At 42.9% G+C, this 21685-nt stretch overlaps 1 protein-coding gene across 1 annotated transcript in view; it reads right to left on the bottom strand.

The window, feature by feature from the left end:
• Nucleotides 1–21685, bottom strand: part of LOC131193889 (DEP domain-containing mTOR-interacting protein-like) — a 52145-nt gene that overhangs the window by 8502 nt on the left and 21958 nt on the right. The window contains exons 2-5 of the mRNA XM_058174288.1: nt 21402–21580; nt 12698–12821; nt 6988–7166; nt 5161–5346 (exon numbers count right to left, since the gene is read on the bottom strand). Coding sequence (XP_058030271.1) covers nt 5161–5346; nt 6988–7166; nt 12698–12821; nt 21402–21580 — 668 coding nt within the window. The remainder of the gene's footprint in view (nt 1–5160; nt 5347–6987; nt 7167–12697; nt 12822–21401; nt 21581–21685) is intronic.

Below are 21685 nucleotides of genomic sequence, written 5' to 3'. Positions count from 1 at the left end.
ATAATTGCAGACTCCAGGAACCAGGAGCCCCACTCAGGTGACCCTGAGGACACAGGTAAACCTCCAAGTGCTTTAACGACCGTCTAAAACAGGGCTGTCAAACTCGTGGCCTGCGGGCCAGGTGTGTCATGTGCTGGCCATGCCCATTCCCGGTTTAGCAAAGGGGGGAAAAGTCCCAATACGTCACATGATGATGCTGTGACAACGCGAGTTTGACACCCTGCTCTAAAAGGATGCAAATGACCAGCTGTCTTGCAAGGAATATAAATCCTTCCCATTCCCCACTATCCTGTCAGAGCTGAAGAAGCTTCTTGGATGAGAAGCGAAACGTCTTCAAAGAAAAAACCAGAAAGTCCAGTTGCCTCTTGAAAAAAAACACCTTTGGGACCTCTGTCCATTCTCTTTTGAAAAATCTCCAGCGATGAAGCGCCCACAACTTCTGGAGGCAAGTTGTTCCACTGGTTAATTGTCCTCACCGTTGGGAAGTTTCTTCTTAATTCCAGGTTGCTTCTCTCCTTGATTAATTTCCCTCCATTGTTTCTTGTCTTGCCTTCTGGTGCTTTGGAAAATAATTTGACCCCCCTCTTCTTTGTGGCAGCCCCTCAAATACTGAAATACTGCTATCATGTCCCCCCTCCAGTCCTTCTTTTCTCTAGTACTGAGCTGTGGTGGCGCAGTAGTTAGAGTGCAGTACTGCAGGCTCCTTCTGCTGACTGCCGGCTGACTGCAATTTGGCAGTTCAAATCTCACCAGGTTGACTCAGCCTTCCATCCTTCCGAGGTGGGTAAAATGAGGACCCAGATTGTTGGGGGGCATATGCTGACTCCTTAGAAAAGGCTGTAAAGCACTGTGAAGCGGTATATAAGTGTTGTGTCTGCGCCCCCCGAGCCGGGCCTGCTGCTAGAAAGTGACTTGGACAGTGAGGGGGAAGGGCTGTCAGGACTTACCTCGGGAGCACCGGCTTGCTTGGCTCAGCTCCAGGAACCAGAAACAGGCCAGGAGGAAAGGATAATGAGGCCTCCATCCCCTGACTCTCCCCCCCACCCCAGGCCATGCCTGCAGACCCAGCTGACGGCAATCAGGTTTGGTTTCGTAGGCAGGAGAGGAGGGAACAACAGAAGCAAGGGTGGGGCAGGCCTAGGAAGTGCTGAGTCATGGAGCCACACCCCACAGGATATAAAAGGCAGCCAGAGCTGCTGTGTCTCTTTGTAACAGGCAAATCCACTGATTAAGAGCTGAAGTTTGTTTCTGGGTGACTCACCAGCGTCGTGGAAGATAACGGAGGCTCTTGGCAGACGCTGGCTATTCTGCTGCCAGAGCTGATAGTGACGGCTAATTAAGCCATCATTCGGACGGAAGCGAGGGAGGACAGAACAATAAGTGCTATTGCTATTGCTAGTAGGTTAAAACCCAGCACTGATTTCCAGTTCTCAGCAAAACCGCACTCTTAACGACCCCTGCAAAAAAGGTCGTAAAATCAGATCGGTCACATCATAACTCAAGGACCGTGTGTGTGTGTGTGTATGTGTGTTCATACCTTTTGCAATAAATAAACATAAATAGAATTGTAACTTTTTATGTTCGTAACAACCTATTTATACTCTGGTTGTTTTTTCCCGTTCTACTTCTTCCACTTATTTTAAAGCACTTATTACACATTTTTATAATGTATGTATTTGGACGTTGTGTTCCTGTATTGTTTTTCTCTTTCTCTTGTGTGTGTGTGTCTATCTGTCTGTCTGTAAGTTTATGCGGCATTTGACCAAAACTGCAGCATTTCACATTCTGTTGTGAAATGAGTTTTATTTCTTTAGCCTTTCCAGATTAATAAATAGCATTCTTTGCGGAATCTGGGCAACTTGTAGTCATAGCAATAGTAGCACAGGGTGAAAATATAAATGGATTTGTAGCTCGGGCCTTATAGCCTGTCTTGCTAGTCTAAGCCAGGGGTCTCCAACCTTGGTCCCTTTAAGACTTGTGGACTTCAACTCCCAGAGTTCCTCAGCCAGCTTTGCTGGCTGAGGGACTCTGGGAGTTGAAGTCCACAAGTCTTAAAGGGACCAAGGTTGGAGACCCCTGTTCTAAGCAACTGAGGGCCAGGAGCTGACATAAGGGAGAATTTGTCTTGATTTCAAATTTTCATACAAAAATATAGTCAACTGACATATGTCCAGCTTGGTTCCTTAACTACCAGCCACCTGCTTCCTGAAAATCTTTTTTTTCCCAAACTGTTTTGTTGACGTTCACAGTTCTCTTTTCTATAGCTATTCAAGGAAATATATTCAATAAAATGTATTCTGGAATGCATGCCTTGAAGAAAGCCTGCACAACCTCTGTATGATATTATGGCAATTTGTTTGGCCCAAATGTGTCATTATTAAAAAAAAGTAGGTGCAGTATCGAATACTTTGGGTGAAACAGGTTCAAACAAGCATGCATATTTTCCGCAGGCCATAAATGGAGAAAGTATAACAAGCCCAGGTCTGGCAGATTCTCCATTATCTGGAGAATATGATTTGCAAAGCAGAAAAGAAAAAAAAAAGTGAGAATATTAGGAATGTGCAGTTTTTCAAAACTCGGTTTTTCATGTATGTCTGTATATATGCAGGTATGCATTTATTTATTTATTATTTATTTATTTATTCGAATTTTTATACCGCCCTATCTCCCAAAGGACTCAGGGCGGTGTACAGCCAGATAAAAACATAAGAATAATACAAATAAAAACAACAATTAAAAAACTTATTAATTAGGCCGAAATTAAAATATCACTAAAATAGTATAAAACCCCATTAAAACTAAATTTAAAACTAAAAACCCTAGGCTAGCCCTGTGCAAATAAATAGATGTGTCTTAAGCTCGCGGCGGAAGGTTCGGAGGTCGGGAAGTTGGCGCAGCCCTGGGGGAAGCTCGTTCCAGAGGGTGGGAGCCCCTACAGAGAAGGCCCTTCCCCTGGGGGTCGCCAGTCGGCACTGCCTGGCCGACGGCACCCTAAGGAGTCCCCCTCTGTGAGAGCGAACGGGTCGGTGGGAGGCAATCGGTGGCAGTAGATGGTCCCGTAAGTAACCCGGCCCTATGCCATGGAGCGCTTTAAAGATAGTTACCAAAACCTTGAAGTGCACCCGAAAGGCAACAGGTAGCCAGTGCAGTCTGCGCAGGAGAGGTGTAACATGGGAGCCACGAGGGGCTCCCTCTATCACCCGCGCAGCTGCATTCTGAACCAACTGCAGCCTCCGGATGCCCTTCAAGGGGAGCCCCATGTAGAGAGCGTTGCAGTAATCCAAGCGAGATGTCTACATTTTACTACATTTATTTATGTAGTAAATAAATGTGTATTCCCGCCCAATTCACACATAGGTGACAGCAGGTGTCTTACAACGTTTAATTATTATTTTTTTAATCCATCATCTAAGGCAGTGATGGCTAACTTTTTTGCCATTGCGTGCCAGGGGGGCGGGGGGGGGAGGGTGTGTGGTCGTGCGTGCACGTTCCCACACCCATAATTCTATGCACCCTGTCCCTGCATATGCATGTGCGATCCTCCCCTCACGCTCCCCCCCACACGCCCCTGGCACGCGATGGCCCAGTAGGCCCGTTTTTCTCTCACCTGCCTCCAGAGCCTCTCTAGGAGTCTGGGGAGGGCGAAAACGGCCTTCCTCACCCTCCGCGGAGGCCTTCCGGAGGCCAGAAACACCCATTTGCCAACTTCCGGTGGGACCGGAAGGCCCGTTTTTTGCTGTCCTCAGCCTCCAGAGCCTCACTAGGAATCTGAGGAAGGTGAAAACTGCCGGAGGCCCTCCAGGAGCTGAAAACAGCCGGTTTGCAAACTTCCAAAAACAGCCGGTTTGTAAACTTCCGGTGGACCCAGAAGGTCTGAAAATCAGCTGGCCAGTGCACGCATGTGCGCAGGAGCTGAGCTCACGTGTCCAGTGACATGGCTATGCGTACCACCTGTGGCACGCGTGGCCATAGGTTCGCCATCACGGATCTAAGATATGCCAATGATAGCAGAATGGTTTTCATGGAGAGATAAAATAGTGCATGGATGACTGTCATGCCAGGAAGTGCTGGGGTAACGGAAGAAGTAGAGCTGGATAAGGGAACCAGAGGGATGTTTTATTCAAGGGATATTTGTCCTTCTCTTTCCTCCTTCCCTCTCCCTCCTTCCTTCTTCACCTTCGCCTTTCTTTTCCTCACTCCTTCTCCTTCTTCCTCCTGCTGTTTCCTTCATGTACTTCTATTACTCCTTCATCCTTGCACCTTCCTCCCCTCTTTCCTTCCTTTCTTCTTCCTTTCCATTACTCCTATTTTTCTCCGTTTCTTTTCTTTTCTTTTCCTTTCCTCTACTTCCTCCTCCTTTCTTCCCTTCCCTTCTTCCCTCTACTTCTTTCCTCCCTCCCTCTCCCTTTCCTTTCCTTTCCTCCTCTTTTTCTCCCTTTCTTTTCTTTTCCTTTCCTCTACTTCTCCTTTCTCTTTCTTTCCTCTCTCTTTCCTTTCCTTTCTTCTCTTTTCCTTTCCCTTCTTCCTTCTTTCCTCCCTTCTCTTTCCTTCCTCCTCCTTTCCTTTCCTCCTCTTTTTCTATCTTTCTTTTCTTTTCCTCTCCCCTACTTCTCCCTTCTCTTTCTTTCCTCCCTCCCTCCCTCTTTCCTTTCCTTTCTTTCCCTTCCCTTCTTCCTTCTTTCCTCTACTTCTCCCTTCTCTTTCCTCCCTCCCCTCTCTCCTTCTCTCTCCTCTCCACTCCACTCATCTCCCCTCCCTTTCCTTTCCTTTCCTTTCCTTTCCTTTCCTTTCCTTTCCTTTCCTTCCCTTCCCTTCCCTTCCCTTCCTTTCCTTTCCTTTCCTTCTCTTCTCTTCCCTTCCTTCCTTCCTTCCTTCCTTCCTTCCTTCCTTCCTTTCCTCTTCCTTCCTTCCTTCCCTTCCCTTCCTTCCTTTCCTTTCCTTTCCTTTCCTTTCCTTTCCTTTCCTTTCCTTTCCTTTCCTTTCTTCTCTTCTCTTCTCTCTTCTTCTCTTCTCTTCTTTCCTTCCTTCCTTCCTTCCTTCCTTCCTTCCTTCCCTTCCTTTCCTTTCCTTTCCTCTTCCCTTCCCTTCCCTTCCCTTTCCTTTCCTTTCCTCCTCCTCCTGTTTCCTTCCTGCCCCCCTCCCCCCAATATCCCCAGGTACCTGACAAGAAACTGGAGGGGTTTTGCTCGGGGTTGAGCTTGCGGAGGCAGAAGGGGCTGTCCGGGCTGTCCGAAAGTGTCCTGTGCAAACTTTCACTCAGCAGTTCTGTGAGTCGCCTCCTCCGGCGGAAATTGATACGGAACTGGTAGAGGAGATCCCGGTCATAAAAATGGCACTGAGCGGAGACTGTGCGGAAAGAAGGAGCATACAGGTAGTCCTTGACCTACAAGCCATTCGCTGAGTGGCCATTCAAAGTTACCATGACACTGGGGGGAAAAAAGGGCCTAATGAGCATTTGTTCACACTTAACGTCCATCGCAGCATCCCCCGTGGTCAAGGGATCTGTTGTGACTCCAGCCCCCGAACCTGGCCCCATGCCCGACAGTGACTCCGAGAGTGAGGGGGAAGGGCCGGTAAGGCTTACCTTGGGAGCACAAATTCCTTTGGCTCGGCTCCAGGAGCCAGAACCAGACCAGTCGGAGGACATAATGAGGCCGTCATCCCCTGATTTCTCCCTTCCCCCGGCTACGCCTTCAGACCCAGCTGACAATAATAATAATCAAGCTTGGCTTGACCCGTGCTTCAGATGATTAGAGAGGCGGCGTCATCAAAAGAAAGGGTGGGGCAGGAGCCCCACCCCACAGGATATATAAGGACCTTTGGGACTGCTCTCACTCCACGGGAAGCAAAAGTTTAGCTGATCCGTTTCAAAAAGAACTGAAAGTCTTGCTACGTGAGTCATTTGTTTGAACTTTGGCAGGCAACTGCGATTTCTCTGCCAGGACTGATAAGAGCTGTGAATCCACTGGCTGAAGGCCAGCTCGTGAGTCTGAAGTGGGGAAGGAGACAGAACAGGATCAAAATTCGGCAACTGGTATTGGTTTTCCGTGTCAGAAGACCCTGGGAAGGTCACAAACAGCAGCTACCCGTGACTATAGGACCGTGGAGATGCCGCAACCATCATAAATACCTGCTGGTTATCTAGCGCCCAAATGTCGATCATATGACCATGGGGGATGCTGTAATGGTCATAAGTGCAAGGATTGGTCATCAGTCGCTTTTTTTTTTAGCCCCTTCAAACAATTGTTAGATGAATGGTCATAAGTAGACAACTACTATTATTCAAACCATCATATGCCACATAGCGCTTCAGTGGTGTCCTTGGTGCTCTCTGAGCTTGGTGGTTTTCTTGCAGACCTTTCATTACCAAACTAGGTAACATCATCAGGGCAAACCCCATTTCCTACTAACCACGGGTGCTATTCTGATTCTAGAGAACCGGTCGCGGAAATTTTGAGGAGTTCGGAGAACCGGAAAATACCACCGCTGGCTGGCCCCAGAGTGGGGTGGGAGGGAATGGAGATTTTGCAATATCCTTCCCCTGGAATGGGGTGGGAATGGAGATTTTGCAATATCCTTCCCCCAGGAGTGGGGAGGGAATGGAGATTTTGCAATATCCTTCCCCTGGAGTAGGGAGGGAATGGAGATTTTGCATTCTCCTTCCCCTGGAGTTGGGAGGGAATAGAGATTTTGCAGTATCCTTCACCTGGAGTAGGGTGAGAATGGCAATTTTGCAGTATCCTTCCCCTGTCACACCCACCAAGCCACGCCACGCCCACCAAGCCACGCCCACAGAACTGGTAGTAAAAAAAAATGTGAATTCCACCACTGCTGCTGATGATGTTACCTAGTTTGGTCATGAAACGTCTGTAAGAAAACCACCCAGCTCAGAGAGCACCAAGAAACCCTACCCTCAGCTACAAATATTCTCTTCTATCCCTTTTTCAGTCTTGTGTGCCAACTTCTCAGGGTTATTGGCATATATACCTTGCTGGATGATCCCGTGTTCAAGGAGGGTTTGGCAGAGTTCCGTAGCTTCCTTCCGGTTGGCAACCTCCCCTTCCTCCACCAGCCAGTCAACCATCTCACACGCCAAAAAGCTCCTCTGGTATTTAACCAGGTTTTCTTCTCTGGCTTTGAGGATGGAATTGTCCATGCTGATCAGCCTACAATCAACAGACAAGAAGACACCAAAACAAGGATATCTGCTGAGTTCAACAAACCACAAATCCTATCTCTGTGAGAGCGTACCGACCCGTACGCTCTCACAGAGAGGGACTCCTCAGGGTGCCGTCCGCCAGGCAGTGCCGACTGGCGACACCCAGAGGAAGGGCTTTCTCTGTGGGGGCTCCCACCCTCTGGAACGAGCTTCCCCCAGGGCTTTGTCAACTTCCTGACCTCCGAACCTTCCGCCGCGAGCTTAAGACACATCTATTTATTTGCGCAGGGCTAGCCTAGGGTTTTAGTTTTTAAATTTAGTTTTTAATGGGGTTTTATATTATTTTATTCTAGTGATATTTTTAATTTGGCCTAATTAATAAGTTTTTTAATTGTTGTTTTTACTTGTATTATTTGCATGTTTTTATCTGGCTGTGAACCGCCCTGAGTCCTTCGGGAGATAGGGCGGTATAAAAATTCGAATAAATAAATAAATAAATAAATAAATTCAGACATGCAGCAAATCCAAGTCCAACTGGGCCGTCGTAGGTGTGGTCCTCAACTTGCAACAATTCATGGAGTGACCATTCAAAGTTACCGAAGCACTGAAAAAAGGGACTCAGGAGCATTTTTCACACTTACGCACCTTCCCACCTTTGGGTGGAAGGTAACAGCGTTCCGTGCACCTTTGGCGTTGAGTCATGCTGGCCACATGACCACGGAGACGTCTTCGGAAAGCGCTGGCTCTTCGGCTTTGAAACGGAGATGAGCACCGCCTCCTAGAGTCATGAAAGACTAGCACATATGTGCAAGGGGAACTTTTACCTTTATCTATTATTTACGGGACCGCCTTCTGCTACCGAATACCTCTCACCGACCCGTGCGCTCTCACAGAGAGGGACTCCTCAGGGTGCCGTCAGCTAGGCAGTGTCGTCTGGCGACACCCAGGGGAAGGGCCTTCTCTGCGGGGGCTCCCGCCCTCTGGAACGAGCTCCCCCCAGGACTTCGCCAACTCTCGGACCTTAGAACCTTCCGTCGTGAACTTAAAACACACTTATTCAGGTGCGCAGGACTGGATTAGATTTTTTAGTTTTTTAAATTTTAAATTTTAAATTTTGTACTGATTTTAATTGGTTTTGCTATTTTTAGTTAAATTGGCCGGTTAAATATTTCATTTTAAAATTATTTTAAATTTATTGTCTATCTATGTATTTTAATAAGGCTGTACACCGCCCTGAGTCCTTCGGGAGAAGGGCGGTCTAGAAATTTAATTAATAATAATAATAATAATAATAATAATATCTAAATTTTGATTCCAAGACCGTGGGAAAGCTGCAATGGTTGTAAATTTGAGGACCACTCATAAGGCACCTTTTCCAGGTGTTCTTGCAACTTTAAACGATCGCCAAATGAACGGTTCTAAGTCAAGGACTACAGATAGTCCTCGATTTACGGCTACAATTGAGCCCAAAATTGATGCTGCTAAGTGAGAAATTTGCTCAGGGAGTTTTCCTCCGTTTTACGACTTTCCTCTCCACTTTTTTTTCAGTGAATCATTGCAGTTATTAAGTTAGTAAGAGGGAAATTGTTAAGGGAATCTGGTTTCCCCATGGACTTTGCTTGTCAGAAGGTCGCAAAAAAGGGATCACACGACCCCGGGACACTGCAACCATCATAAATGTGAGTCAGTTGTCAAGATTCCAAACATAAATCATGCAACCATGGGGATGCTGCAACAGCCACAAGAGTGAAAAAGGGTCCTAGATCACTTTTTTCAGTGCCGTTGTAACTTCGAACGGTCGCTAAGTGAAATGTTGTAAGTCAAGGTATTTGTATTTATCGTATTTAAAATCCTGCTGATCAGCCTATATCTGATGACATACGAAACTACGGAGTATTGTAATGGCAAACCACGGTGAAAACATCTAATGATCTAATCTCATAGATCACGTGAAGTGTTAGTGCCACTTTATAATGCCTTGGTAAGGCCACACTTGGAATATTGCATTCAGTTTTGGTCGCCACGATGTAAAAAAGATGTTGAGACTCTAGAAAGAGTGCAGAGAAGAGCAACAAAGATGATTAGGGGACTGGAGGATAAAACATATGAAGAACGGTTGCAGGAACTGGGTATGTCTAGTTTAACAAAAAGAAGGACTAGGGGAGACATGATAGCTGTGTTCCAATATCTCAGGGGCTGCCCCAAAGAAGAGGGAGTTGGGCGGTTCTCCAGAGCACCTGAGGGTAGAACAAGAAGCAATGGGTGGAAACTGATCAAAGAAAGAAGCAACTTAGAACTAAGGAGAAATTTCCTGACAGTTAGAACAATTAATCAATGGAACAACTTGCCTGCAGAAGTTGCTAATAATAATAATAATAATAATAATAATAATAATAATAATAATAATAATAATAATAATAATAATAATAATAATAATAATAATAATAATAATAATAATAATAATAATAATAATAATAATAATAATAATAATAATAATAATAATAATAATAATAATAATAATAATAATAATAATAATAATAATAATAATAATAATAATAATAATAATAATAATAATAATAATAATAATAATAATAATAATAATAATAATAATAATAATAATAATAATAATAATAATAATAATAATAATAATAATAATAATAATAATAATAATAATAATAATAATAATAATAATAATAATAATAATAATAATAATAATAATAATAATAATAATAATAATAATAATAATAATAATAATAATAATAATATCTAAATTTTGATTCCAAGACCGTGGGAAAGCTGCAATGGTTGTAAATTTGAGGACCACTCATAAGGCACCTTTTCCAGGTGTTCTTGCAACTTTAAACGATTGCCAAATGAACGGTTCTAAGTCAAGGACTACAGATAGTCCTCGATTTACGGCTACAATTGAGCCCAAAATTGATGCTGCTAAGTGAGAAATTTGCTCAGGGAGTTTTCCTCCGTTTAGACTTTTTAAATTTATTGTCTATCTATGTATTTTAATAAGGCTGTAGACCGCCCTGAGACCTTCGGGAGAAGGGCGGTATAGAAATTTAATAATAATAATAATAATAATAATAATAATAATAATAATAATAATAATAATAATAATAATAATAATAATAATAATAATAATAATAATAATAATAATAATAATAATAATAATAATAATATCTAAATTTTGATTCCAAGACCGTGGGAAAGCTGCAATGGTTGTAAATTTGAGGACCACTCATAAGGCACCTTTTCCAGGTGTTCTTGCAACTTTAAACGATTGCCAAATGAACGGTTCAAAGTCAAGGACTACAGATAGTCCTCGATTTACGGCTACAATTGAGCCCAAAATTGATGCTGCTAAGGAGAAATTTCCTGACAGTTAGAACAATTAATAAGTGGAACAGCTTGCCTTCAGAAGTTGTGAATGCTCCAACACTGGAAATTTTAAAGAAAATGTTGGATAACCATCTGTCTGAGATGGTGTAGGGTTTCCTGCCTGGGCAGGGGGTTGGACTAGAAGGCCTCCAAGGTCCCTTCCAACTCTGTTGTTATATTATATATTATCTAATCGCTAATCTAATAGAAGGGGAAAATATTTCCAAAGCTAATCATTTCTTCCAAAATAGATCGGCAAAATTAAAAGAGAGAAAGTACAGTGGTTAAAGAACTGCACGAGGAATCGGGAATCATAGAGTTTGGAAAGAATCTCAGTGGCTGGTTGGGGAATTCTGGGAGATGGAGTCCAGACAACTTAAAGTTGTCAAGTTTAAGCAGAATTGGTCTAGAGGCCTATCGCTGCCATTATAACTTTGAATGGTCACTAAACAGTCCACTAAAACGAGGACGACCTATAATTCCAAGCAATTCCAAGTTGTGGGCGCTTCATCGCTTGAGACTTTCAAGAAAAGATTGGACTGCCATTTGTCAGAAATGGTATAGGGTCTCCTGCTTGAATGGAGCAGGGGTTGGACTAGATAATCTATTAGGTCCCATCCAACTCTGTTAATCTGTTCAATCAGTGTCAAATGAAAAAACGAGCTGGCAGAAATGAGGTTTTCTATCAAGATTTTTAGAAGGAGCCTAATTCATCTATCACCACTGGAGGGCAGTACAAGTCTACTTTATTTCTCTGTTTATTTATTGTTTTAATTGGGGGGGGCCTTCGGGTTGGGTTTTTCGGCTCCTGACAAGTGCCTGAATTGGTCCTCAGATCTAGAAAAAAGTGGAATGCTTCGAATGCCACCAAAGTGACTAGTCCCTGCTGTTTTCTTCCCTCAGTGACAACCAATAATGGCAATGACTGAAGTAGGGGGAGGGGCGAATAATAGCCAGCTCTGCAGCAGCAAATTTTGGCATTTCGTCTTACCTTTGTGTAGCCACTTAGAGATATTTTTTTTTTTATTTTTTATAATTAAAATTATAAATTTTATTTATAATTTATTTATAAATTATAAATAAATTATAATTTATTTATAATTTTATTTATTTATAAAATTATATAATTTTATATAATTCAAGGTGGTGAACAAGCCTAACGCTCCTTCCTCCTCCTATTTTCCCCACAACAACAACCCTGTGAGGTGGATTGGGCTGAAAGAGAGGACGGCTGGGCCTCAAGTCACCCAGCCGGCTTGCATGCCTAAAGTGGGACTAGAACTCATAATCTCCTGGTGATTGGCCCAAAGTCACCCAGACAATTTTCATGGCTTGCTTGCTTGCTTCCTTCCTTCCTTCCTTCCTTCCTTCCTTCCTTCCTTCCTTCTTTTCTTTCTTTCTCTTTCTTTCTTTCTTTCTTTCTGTCTGTCTGTCTGTCTGTCTGTCTGTCTGTCTGTCTGTCTGTCTTTCCTTTCAACTTTTTTGCAAAACCATCTAGCTATAAAATCCTTTTTTTTTCTTCCTTCCTTCCTTCCTTCCTTCCTTCCTTCCTTCCTTCCTTCCTTCTTTCCTTTTTTTCTTTCCTTTCTTCCTTTCTTCCTTCCTTTTCTTTCAACTTTTTTGCCAAACCATCTAGCTATAAAATCCTTTCTTTCTTTCTTTCTTTCTTTCTTTCTTTCTTTCTTTCTTTCTTTCCTTCCTTCCTTCCTTCCTTCCTTTCTTCCTTCCTTCCTTCCTCAATAGAAAGGGAGGGGGGGGAGGAAGGAAGGAAGGAAGGAAGGAAGGAAGGAAGGAAGGAAGGAAGGAAGGAAGGAAGGAAGGAATTCCCATTTATCTTCTTTTTTCCAAATCCTCTCAAAATTAAAGCCCAGGGAAATGTAGTTCATGGGTTTCCACCGAAACCTCCAGAGACCAGGAAGGGTGGAGGGTTCAGGTCAGTGGTGAAATCCAATTTTTTTTACTACCGGTTCTGTGGGCGTGGCTTGGTGGGCATGGCAAAGGAAGGATATTGCAAAATCTCCATTCCCACCCCACTCTTGGGGCCAGCCAGAGGTGGTATTTGCCGGTTCTCCGAACGGCTGAAAATTTCTGCTACCAGTTCTCCAGAACCTGTCAGAACCTGCAGGATTCCACCCCTGGTTCACGTACGTCTCGTAGAGGCTTTGTCCTCTCAGGAACACCTTGACTTCCTTGTTGAGCAGGAAGGTCCCATCATCCTTGCGGAAGCGATAGAGTAGCTTAGCGTCCTTGTAGTCTGGATGTTCGTCACACACTGAAAAAAAGTTTAAGACAATTCTTAGCCCCTTCAAAGCTCTGAGGCCCAAGTCAGACCATTCGCTCCCCCAAAAAGCAGGCCTCCAACAGAGACAAAAATGCAAGGTTACATTTGGTATGATAACACGGAGTCCTCGACTTACAGCAGTTCATTTAGTGACCACTGGAAGTTACAACAGCACTGAAAAAAGTGACTTACGACCGTTCTTCACACTTGTGATCATTGCCATATCCCCATGGTCACGGTGATCAAAATTTAACCACTTGGCAACTGAACTCATATTTATGATGGTTGCAGTGTCTCGGGGTCATGTGATCCCGTTTTGCAACCTTCTGATGAACAAAGTCAATGGGGAAGCCAGATTCACTTAACAACCAGGTTACTAAGTTTACAAACGCAATGCTTCACATAACAACTGTGGCAAAAAAAAGTCGTAAAATGGGCTAAACTCACTTAACAAATGTCTCATTTAGCAACAGAAATTTTGGGCTCAATTGTGGCCGTAACTCAAGGGCTATGTATGTGTGTTTGTATCTATATCTAGATAGATGATAGACTTGCTAGATAGATAGATAGATAGATAGATAGATAGATAGATAGATAGATAGATAGATAGATAGATAGATAGATAGATAGATGATAGACTTGGAATATTGCATCCAGTTTTGGTCACCACAATGTAAAAAAGATGTTGAGACTCTAGAAAGAGTGCAGAGAAGAGCAACAAAGATGATTAGGGGACTGGAGGCTAAAACATATAAAGAACGGTTGCAGGAACTTGGTATGTCTAGTTTAATGAAAAGAAGGACTAGGGGAGACACGGTAGCAGTGTTCCAATATCTCAGGGGTTGCCACAAAGAAGAGGGAGTCAAGCTATTCTCCAAAGCACCTGAGGGTAGAACAAGAAGCAATGGGTGGAAAATAATCAAGGAGAGAAGCAACCTAGAACTAAGGAGAAATTTCCTGACAGTTAGAACAATTAATCAGTGGAACAACTTGCCTGCAGAAGTTGTAAATGCTCCAACACTGGAAATTTTTAAGAAAATGTTGGATAGCCATTTGTCTGAAATGGTGTAGGGTTTCCTACCTGGGCAGGGGGTTGGACTAGAAGACCTCCAAGGTCCCTTCCAACTCTGATATTATTATTATTATTATTATTATTATTATTATTATTATTATTATTATTATTAAGATAGATAGATAGATAGATAGATAGATAGATAGATAGATGATGGATGGATAGATAGATAGATAGATAGATAGATAGACAGATAGATAGATAATGGATAAATAGATAAATAGATAGATAGATAGATAGATAGATAGATAGATAGATAGATAGATAGATGATGGATGGATGGATGGATAGATAGATAGATAGATAGATAGATAGATAGATAGATAAATAGATGATGGATGGATAGATAGATAGATAGATAGATAGATAGATAGATGATGGATGGATAGATAGATAGATAGATAGATAGATAGATAGATAGATAGATAGATAGATAGATAGATATTTGATAGATAGATACAGATACATAGATACATAGCTAATGGATGGATGGATAGATGGATGATGGACGGACAGACAGACATAGATATATAAAATGCTTTCACTAAAAGATATGATGGAGATTATGATGAATCAGTTTACTTTGTTTTGCTTTAATTTATTTTATCTTATTTATGTACCCAAGGCGGGACTAGAACTCACCGTCTCCCAGTTTCACGCCTGATGCTTTCACCGCTACGCCAAACTGGCTCTGTGAGCGTTAATAATTAACCCTAAACTAATTGCACTTCCCTTAGAGTCCCAGAGCAGCATTTCATTTGTTGCGAGATGGATCTGCAGCCGGCTGTATGAAATTTAATGTTTACCGAGCTGCGTAATTCAGGCAGAAGGGACAGATCTGCAAACATTCCCCCATTGGAGAACAGATGGCCCCGTCCGTTAAAGCACCCTCCTTGCTCTTTTTATCTACCACCTCATTACTAAACTTGGAAAAGGGTTTACGTGTGACCCTTTTGAAGGTACAGGGAGTCCTAAACGTAGGACCACAATTGAGCCCAAAGTTTCCGATGCTGAGTGAGACAGTTGTTATCTATCTATCTATCTATCTATCTATCTATCTATCTATCTATCTATCTATCTTAATAATAATAATAATAATAATAATAATAATAATAATAATAATAATAATAATAATAATAATAATAATATCATTTTATTTATTTGTTTCTTTGTTTGTTTGTCAAACATATATAGATAACAAGTATAGGTATGAACCTAAACATAAACAAAGGAAGTAGACACAAATAAATGAGGGCAGTAGGACAGGGATGGCAGGCACGCTGTTGCGCTTATGCACACCCCCTTTACGGACCTCTTAAGAATGGGGTGAAGTCAGTGGTGGGATTCAGCCAGTTCGCACCCCTTCAGGAGAACCGGTTGTTAACTTTCTGAGCTGTTTGGCAAACTGGTTTGTTGGAAGAAATCATTAGGGCAGAGAACCGGTTGTTAAATTACTTGAATCCCACCACTGGGTGAGGTCCACGGTAGACAGTTTGAAGTTGAAGCTGTGAGGGTTTGAGGCTGTAACAATGGAGTCGAGTAGAGGATTCCTGGAGTCGGCCACTATGTTGCTGAAATCGTATTTCCTGCAATCGAATTTGGAGCGGTTTACCTTGAGTTTGTATTGATTGTTTGCCCGTGTACTATTGTGATTAAAACTGAAGAAGTTGTGTTGGGTTTTTTTTTTTGAACAAGTTTTTACTGTTTTTTTTTATTTATTTAAATCCCCCCTCCCACATTCATATATAATTTATAAGCAGAGTATTGACCATATGATGTCTTATACAATTCAATATATTCAAATATTTTACTTAATTACAATTTTTGCCAAAATATTCTTTTTTTTCCATAGTTTTTATTCATACCCCAATATTTCTTTGCTCATTTCACTAAATATCCTCTTCTTTCGCCCTCAGATTTTAATTTCTCCATTTTTATTGATATACATTCTTTTTCATCCTTCTTTTTTAACTATTTCAATTTTTATCCTAATATATTCAAATACGTTCAAGGTTGCCTTTCTTCCATTTCATCTTTTTTTCCCTTTCACAGCAATCCTTTCTTCTTCTCCTTCCTCTTCCTCCCTTCTTTCATCCTACCTGCTTTCTTCTTTCCTCTCCTAATCCTTCTCTACTTCCCCTTTCTTTCTCCCCCTCCCCCCCACTTCCTCCCTGTCTGACCTTCTCTCCTACTCTTATTTCCCCTACCCTTCCTACCCTCCTCTTCCCTTTCTTCTTTCTCTCTCCCTCCTTCTCCCTTTCCATCTCTCTTCAAAACTCAAGAAGTTGTTGACAGGCAAGACATTGTAGCAGACAATGTTGTATACTATGCTTAAATCGGACTGCAGGCAGCGCAATTCCAGATTGTCCAAGCCAGTGGTGGGTTTCAAAATATTTTACTACCAGTTCTGTGGGTGTGGCTTGGTGGGTGTGCATGGCTTGGTGGGCGTGGCTTGGTGGGCGTGGCAGGGGGAGGATCCTGTAAAATCTCCGTTCCCTCCCCAATCCAGGGGAAGGTTACTGCAAAATCCCCATTTCCTCCCAATCAGCTGGGACTTGGGAGGCAGAGAATAGACGGGGACGGGACCTGTCAGAATTTTTACTACCGGTTCTCCAAACTACTCAAAATTTCCGCTACCGGTTCTCCAGAACTGGTCAGAACCTGCTGAAACCCACCTCTGGTATAGAGTCTCCTGCTTGAGCAGGGGGCTGGACTAGAAGATGTCCAAGGTCCCTTCCGGATCTATTCTGATTGATCACTATTTGTGACCTTTCTACCTGCCTTCTTACAACCAGAGTCAATGAGGGAAGCCAGATTCTCATTTAACAATAGTGACCAAAAAAAAGGTCATAAAATGGGGGACAAGCCACTACAGAAGTGTCTTGCTTAGCAATTGGGCTCATTTGTGGTTGTAAGTCAAGGACTACCTGTACTGCACCAGAAAATATTTAGAATTTAGAATTCTTTATTGTCCAAGTGTGATTAGACACACAAGGAATTTGTTTCCCATGCATAAGCTTTCAGTGTACATACAACAATAGCGGTAGAACATTATCATAGCCATTGTAAAAATACATTCATCATAAAACATGAGATACAACACTTAGTGATAGTCATAGATGCTAAATAAGCAATCTACAAAGAAGAATCTATATAGAAGTTGATATAGTTGTATGTAGAAGAACTTGATGTATGTGCTCTGGTCATCAAAATAGGGAAGTCCCTTGGACTGCAAGGGGATCCAATCAGTCGATCCTAAAAGAAATCAACCCTGACCGTCCTTTGGAAGATCAGATCCCGAAGCTGAAGCTCAAATATTTTGGCCACCAAATGAGGAGAATGGACGTCTTGGAGAAGACTCTGATGTTGGGGAAGATGGAAGGCAAAAGGAGAAGGGGACGGCAGAGGATGAGATGATTAGATGGTCTCATCAACACAACGGACGTGAATTTGGGCAAACCACAGGAGACAGCAGAGGACAGGGTAGGGATGGGGGTGACATGCTGTGCTCCATGGGATCACAAAGAGTCAGAGCAGACTTAGCGACTGAACAAGAACAATTGTCAAAAGATGATGGAAGCTGTAGGCAAGTCAAACACCAAGCTCTGTTCAGAACAGACAAAGAGGTAGATTCCATCCTCATCTAGATGTCTATGAAGATTCTCAGTCATCCAGGCCATGAAAACCAGCTGTCTTCTTTGTCCAAAATGTGGACTTTGTGGACCCTCTTTGTTGAAAGAGGGGTCAAAGAGGCCATCGATGTCAAAATTGAACAGCCCTCTCTCAACAGAGGAGGAGGGATACAACATCATCTATCTCTGGTCTACAACACCGTCCTTTCAGCAGTTCCAAGAAGGCTCCACACTCATTTTCACCACTCAGGTGACCCTGAGGACACAGATAAATCTCCAAGTGGCCTCAACGACTGGCTAACCAGGATGCTAATGACCTAGGCTTCCTTAGAGAGCATGAAGCAAAGTCTTAGTCCCACAAAACCTCTTTCATTTATACGACTGTAAATTACTTTCATTTACAGTCTGCAAGGCTTCATAAACAGTCTTTCAAAGGAAGGTTATCAACACCCACCTATCTCACATGGAACACTGCCAGAGAATTAATTTCCAGACGCAAGGCAAGGCCAAACTTGGCACAGAGTCACTTGCAAATCTTGAATCAGCCAAATGAACTAATTGCTTCCTGCAATTAGTCCCGTTCGCTCTTCTTTTATGTCTTATGGAAGGGGCCGATCATCTCCAAGCCTTACTCCCAAGTCGACCCTGTTTTCTTAATTGTTCTTGTCGTTTGGCAGCTCAGTGCACGCACACACTGGGAACAGGCTCCCGCTGTTCTTCTGCCTTGCTGATGTCAAACTCTGGAGGCTGCACATAACTATCAGATGGCCTTGGCCCCCTCTCTGCCTCCGATGCAGAACCCTCGTCCAAACTTTCTCCAGCCCCCAGGACTGGCCCAAGTTTCTCTCCAACCTCCTCACTGTCTGACTCTGCTGCCAGATCCGCTGGCCACTGGCAGACCACAACAACCATCCAGTCAGAGCTGAAGAAGCTTCTTGGATAAGAAGCAAAACATCTTAAGAGAAAAACCAGAAACTTGAGTAGCCTCTTGAAAAAAAAGCACCTTTGGGGCATCCTCTCACTTAGGTACCATTTCTGAAAATCATCCCCACATCAGGCTGACCAGAGGTGGGTTTCAACAGGTTCTGACCAGTTCTGGAGAACCGGTAGCAGAAATTATGAGTAGTTCGGAGAACTGGTAAATGCCACCTCTGACTGGTCCTGCCCCCATCTATTCTCTGCCTCCCGAGTCCCAGCTGATCGGGAGGAAATGGGGATTTTGCAGTAACCTTCCCCTGGAGTGGGGAGGGAATGGAGATTTTACAGAATCCTTCCCCTGCCACGCCCACCAAGCCAAACTCACAGAACCGGTAGTAAAAAAATTTGAAACCCACCACTGAGGCAGGCTGTCCTATTTGGTAACTGCCTACACCCCTGAAAATATGCAAAGGTGTCTGTGGAATGTTTGATTCCTGTCCGTGAAGAAAACGCCATCAAAGAAGACTTCAGTTCCTCAGATCTGGGGTTTGACCGCTCCACCTACATGCCCCACCAGGGCACCAGAAATTCCTTACTCCGTTCTGTGTTTACACATGAAGTTCTCAGATACACACAGAGCTGCTGGTCCAAGCTTCTGTTGACTGTACTTGCTCGGCCCCAGAAAGTCGTGAGGAAATATCCCACAACCTTCATATTTGGATTTTGAGCCACCTTCAGATAGTTTGAAGCATATTTGGAGGTGGGGATAGACCCAGGCTTTGTGGAGGGGCCTCTGCCAGATAAATCATGAACAGGGGATATTCATCAAGCAGGAAACACCTACATTTTTCCCCCCCACTGAGCATTTCTACCTCAATGGTTGACTTCTTCGTGGTGGGCTTGTTGAGAAACTGGTCCCATCTTCTCTTTTAAAGAAACAAACCTTCACCCCTTCAAGAAGTTCCAGCTGTCTGCAAAGAAAACCCTCCTTTCTCAAATGAACAAGATCTTTAAAAAAATATATATCTTATTTTACAGGTTTATTCTTGGTTGTTCACTCGCATCCTTAAAGACTCAAGGATATGTTCCCCAGCTTCCTGGGATATGCACCAATTTGTGCTTTTCGGAAAACAAATAATAAAAAGACGGAGACAAATCTCTTTAGCAGGAAGAGATTGTAAGTAAAGTAGAAATATAAAGTTACTTTTGAACAGTTTACAAAGAAGGTTCAGAAATGCAAACTCCCAAATGATAAGTAAGAATCTGTTGCATTTCACCGATAAGGAAGTAATTACAGAGTATATTTGTGTATTTTATTTGGTGTTTATTTATTGTTTTTACAAATAATTCAAGGCAGTGAACTTACCGAATATACCTTCCTCCTCTTATTTTACCACAACAACCCTGTGAGGTGGATGGAGCTGAGAGAGAGGGACTGGTCCAAAGTCATTTTTTATGTCTAAGGCAGGACTAGAACTCACAGTCTCCTAGTGATTGGCCAAAAGTCAGCCAGCCCTCTTTCCTGCCTAAATCAGGACTAGAACTCACAGTTTCCTGGTGATTGGCTTAAAGTCAGCCAGCCCTCTTTCCTGTCTAAATCAGGATTAGAACTCACGGTCTCCTGGTGATTGGCTTAAAGTCAGCCAGCCTTCTTTCCTGCGTAAAGGAGGATTAGAACTCAGAGTGTCCTAGTGATTGGTTCAAAGTCAGCCAGCCCTCTTTCCTGCCTAATGGAGGACTAGAACTCACAGTCTCCTGGTGATCAACCCAAAGTCACCCAGTCGGCTTTCATGCCTAAGGAGGGTCACAGTCTCTGGTTTCTAGGCTAAGAATTAACATTGTTATAATAAACCTACCGGTAGTTAAAAAGGCTGGTGAATGTCTCTTGGTTCACAAATGTTTCAGAGGTGTCGTTGGGAAAGGAATATTTTGGGCTTAAATAAATCTTTTTTTTTTTTCCAAAACTTGGGCCTCTTCCCTTTCTTTTGTTTACACCACTCAGTCTCCAGGACTTGTGTCTGATTCTATGGCACTTAATGTCAATCTTATTATTCATCCTGTACTTTTATGTTTCCTCCCTTCATACTTTTACCGGCCTTTCAGATTATCCCCCTGTTTTGTTAAGAACCCTCCTCTTTCATTACAAGTAGTCCTTGATTTACGACCACAAGGGCAGCCAAAGGACCAGATGTGGCTTGGGTAGGGTAAATAAAAGGCCCAGATTTGGTTTAAGACAGGGGTCTCCAACCTTAGCAACTTTTTTTTTATTATTTGAATTTATATCCCGCCCTTCTCCGAAGACTCAGGGCGGCTTACACTGTGTCAAGCAATAGTCTTCATCCATTTGTATATTATATACAAAGTCAACTTATTGCCCCCAACAATCTGGGTCCTCATTTTACCTACCTTATAAAGGATGGAAGGCTGAGTCAACCTTGGGCCTGGTGGGACTTGAACCTGCAGTAATTGCAAGCAGCTGTGTTAATAACAGACAGACATAGTCTGCTGAGCCACCAGAGCTTTGCTGGCTGAGGAATTCTGGGAGTTGAAGTCCACAAGCCTTCAAGTTGCCAAGGTTGGAGACCCCTGGTTTAAGAGAACCACCAGATCATGTGGATAAGGCATTCCCATCACCAATCTCTTTCCATTTATGACTGTATGACTATAACTTGTTGCTGGCAATCCTTATGATTTATATTGATATCTTGACCATCAATTGTGTTGTAAATGTTGTACCTTGATGAAGGTATCTTTTCTTTTATGTACACTGAGAGCATATGCACCAAGACAAATTCCTTGTGTGTCCAATCACACTTGGCCAATAAAATTTTTTATTCTATTCTATTCTATTCTATTCTATTCTATTCTATTCTATTCTATTCTATTCTATTCTATTCACGTCATTGGGGAAAATCCTCAAAGGTAACCAGAATTAAGAAGCCGACCAACCGTGATGAAGAATGTCATGGTCCATGAGCTTCTGCATCAGCCGTATCCCTGTCTGACGGTCAGGGGCTTCTTTGTGGTCAATCAACCAGTCAATGAGCTCCTTGGCCACGAAGCAATTCGGGTAGGTGCGGAGGTGATAACGGCGATCTTTTATAAGCTTTCCATCATGAAGACGAAGCCTGGGGGGGGAAATGGCAATAGCAATAGCATTTAGACTTATAGATCACTTCCCAGTCCTTTATAGCAGGGGTGAAATGCTCCCGGTTCGGACTGGATCACCCAAT

Source organism: Ahaetulla prasina, chromosome 3 (genome assembly GCF_028640845.1).
Source record: "Ahaetulla prasina isolate Xishuangbanna chromosome 3, ASM2864084v1, whole genome shotgun sequence".
Taxonomy (NCBI): domain Eukaryota; kingdom Metazoa; phylum Chordata; class Lepidosauria; order Squamata; family Colubridae; genus Ahaetulla; species Ahaetulla prasina.
This window is presented reverse-complemented; position numbering and strand designations above follow the sequence as displayed.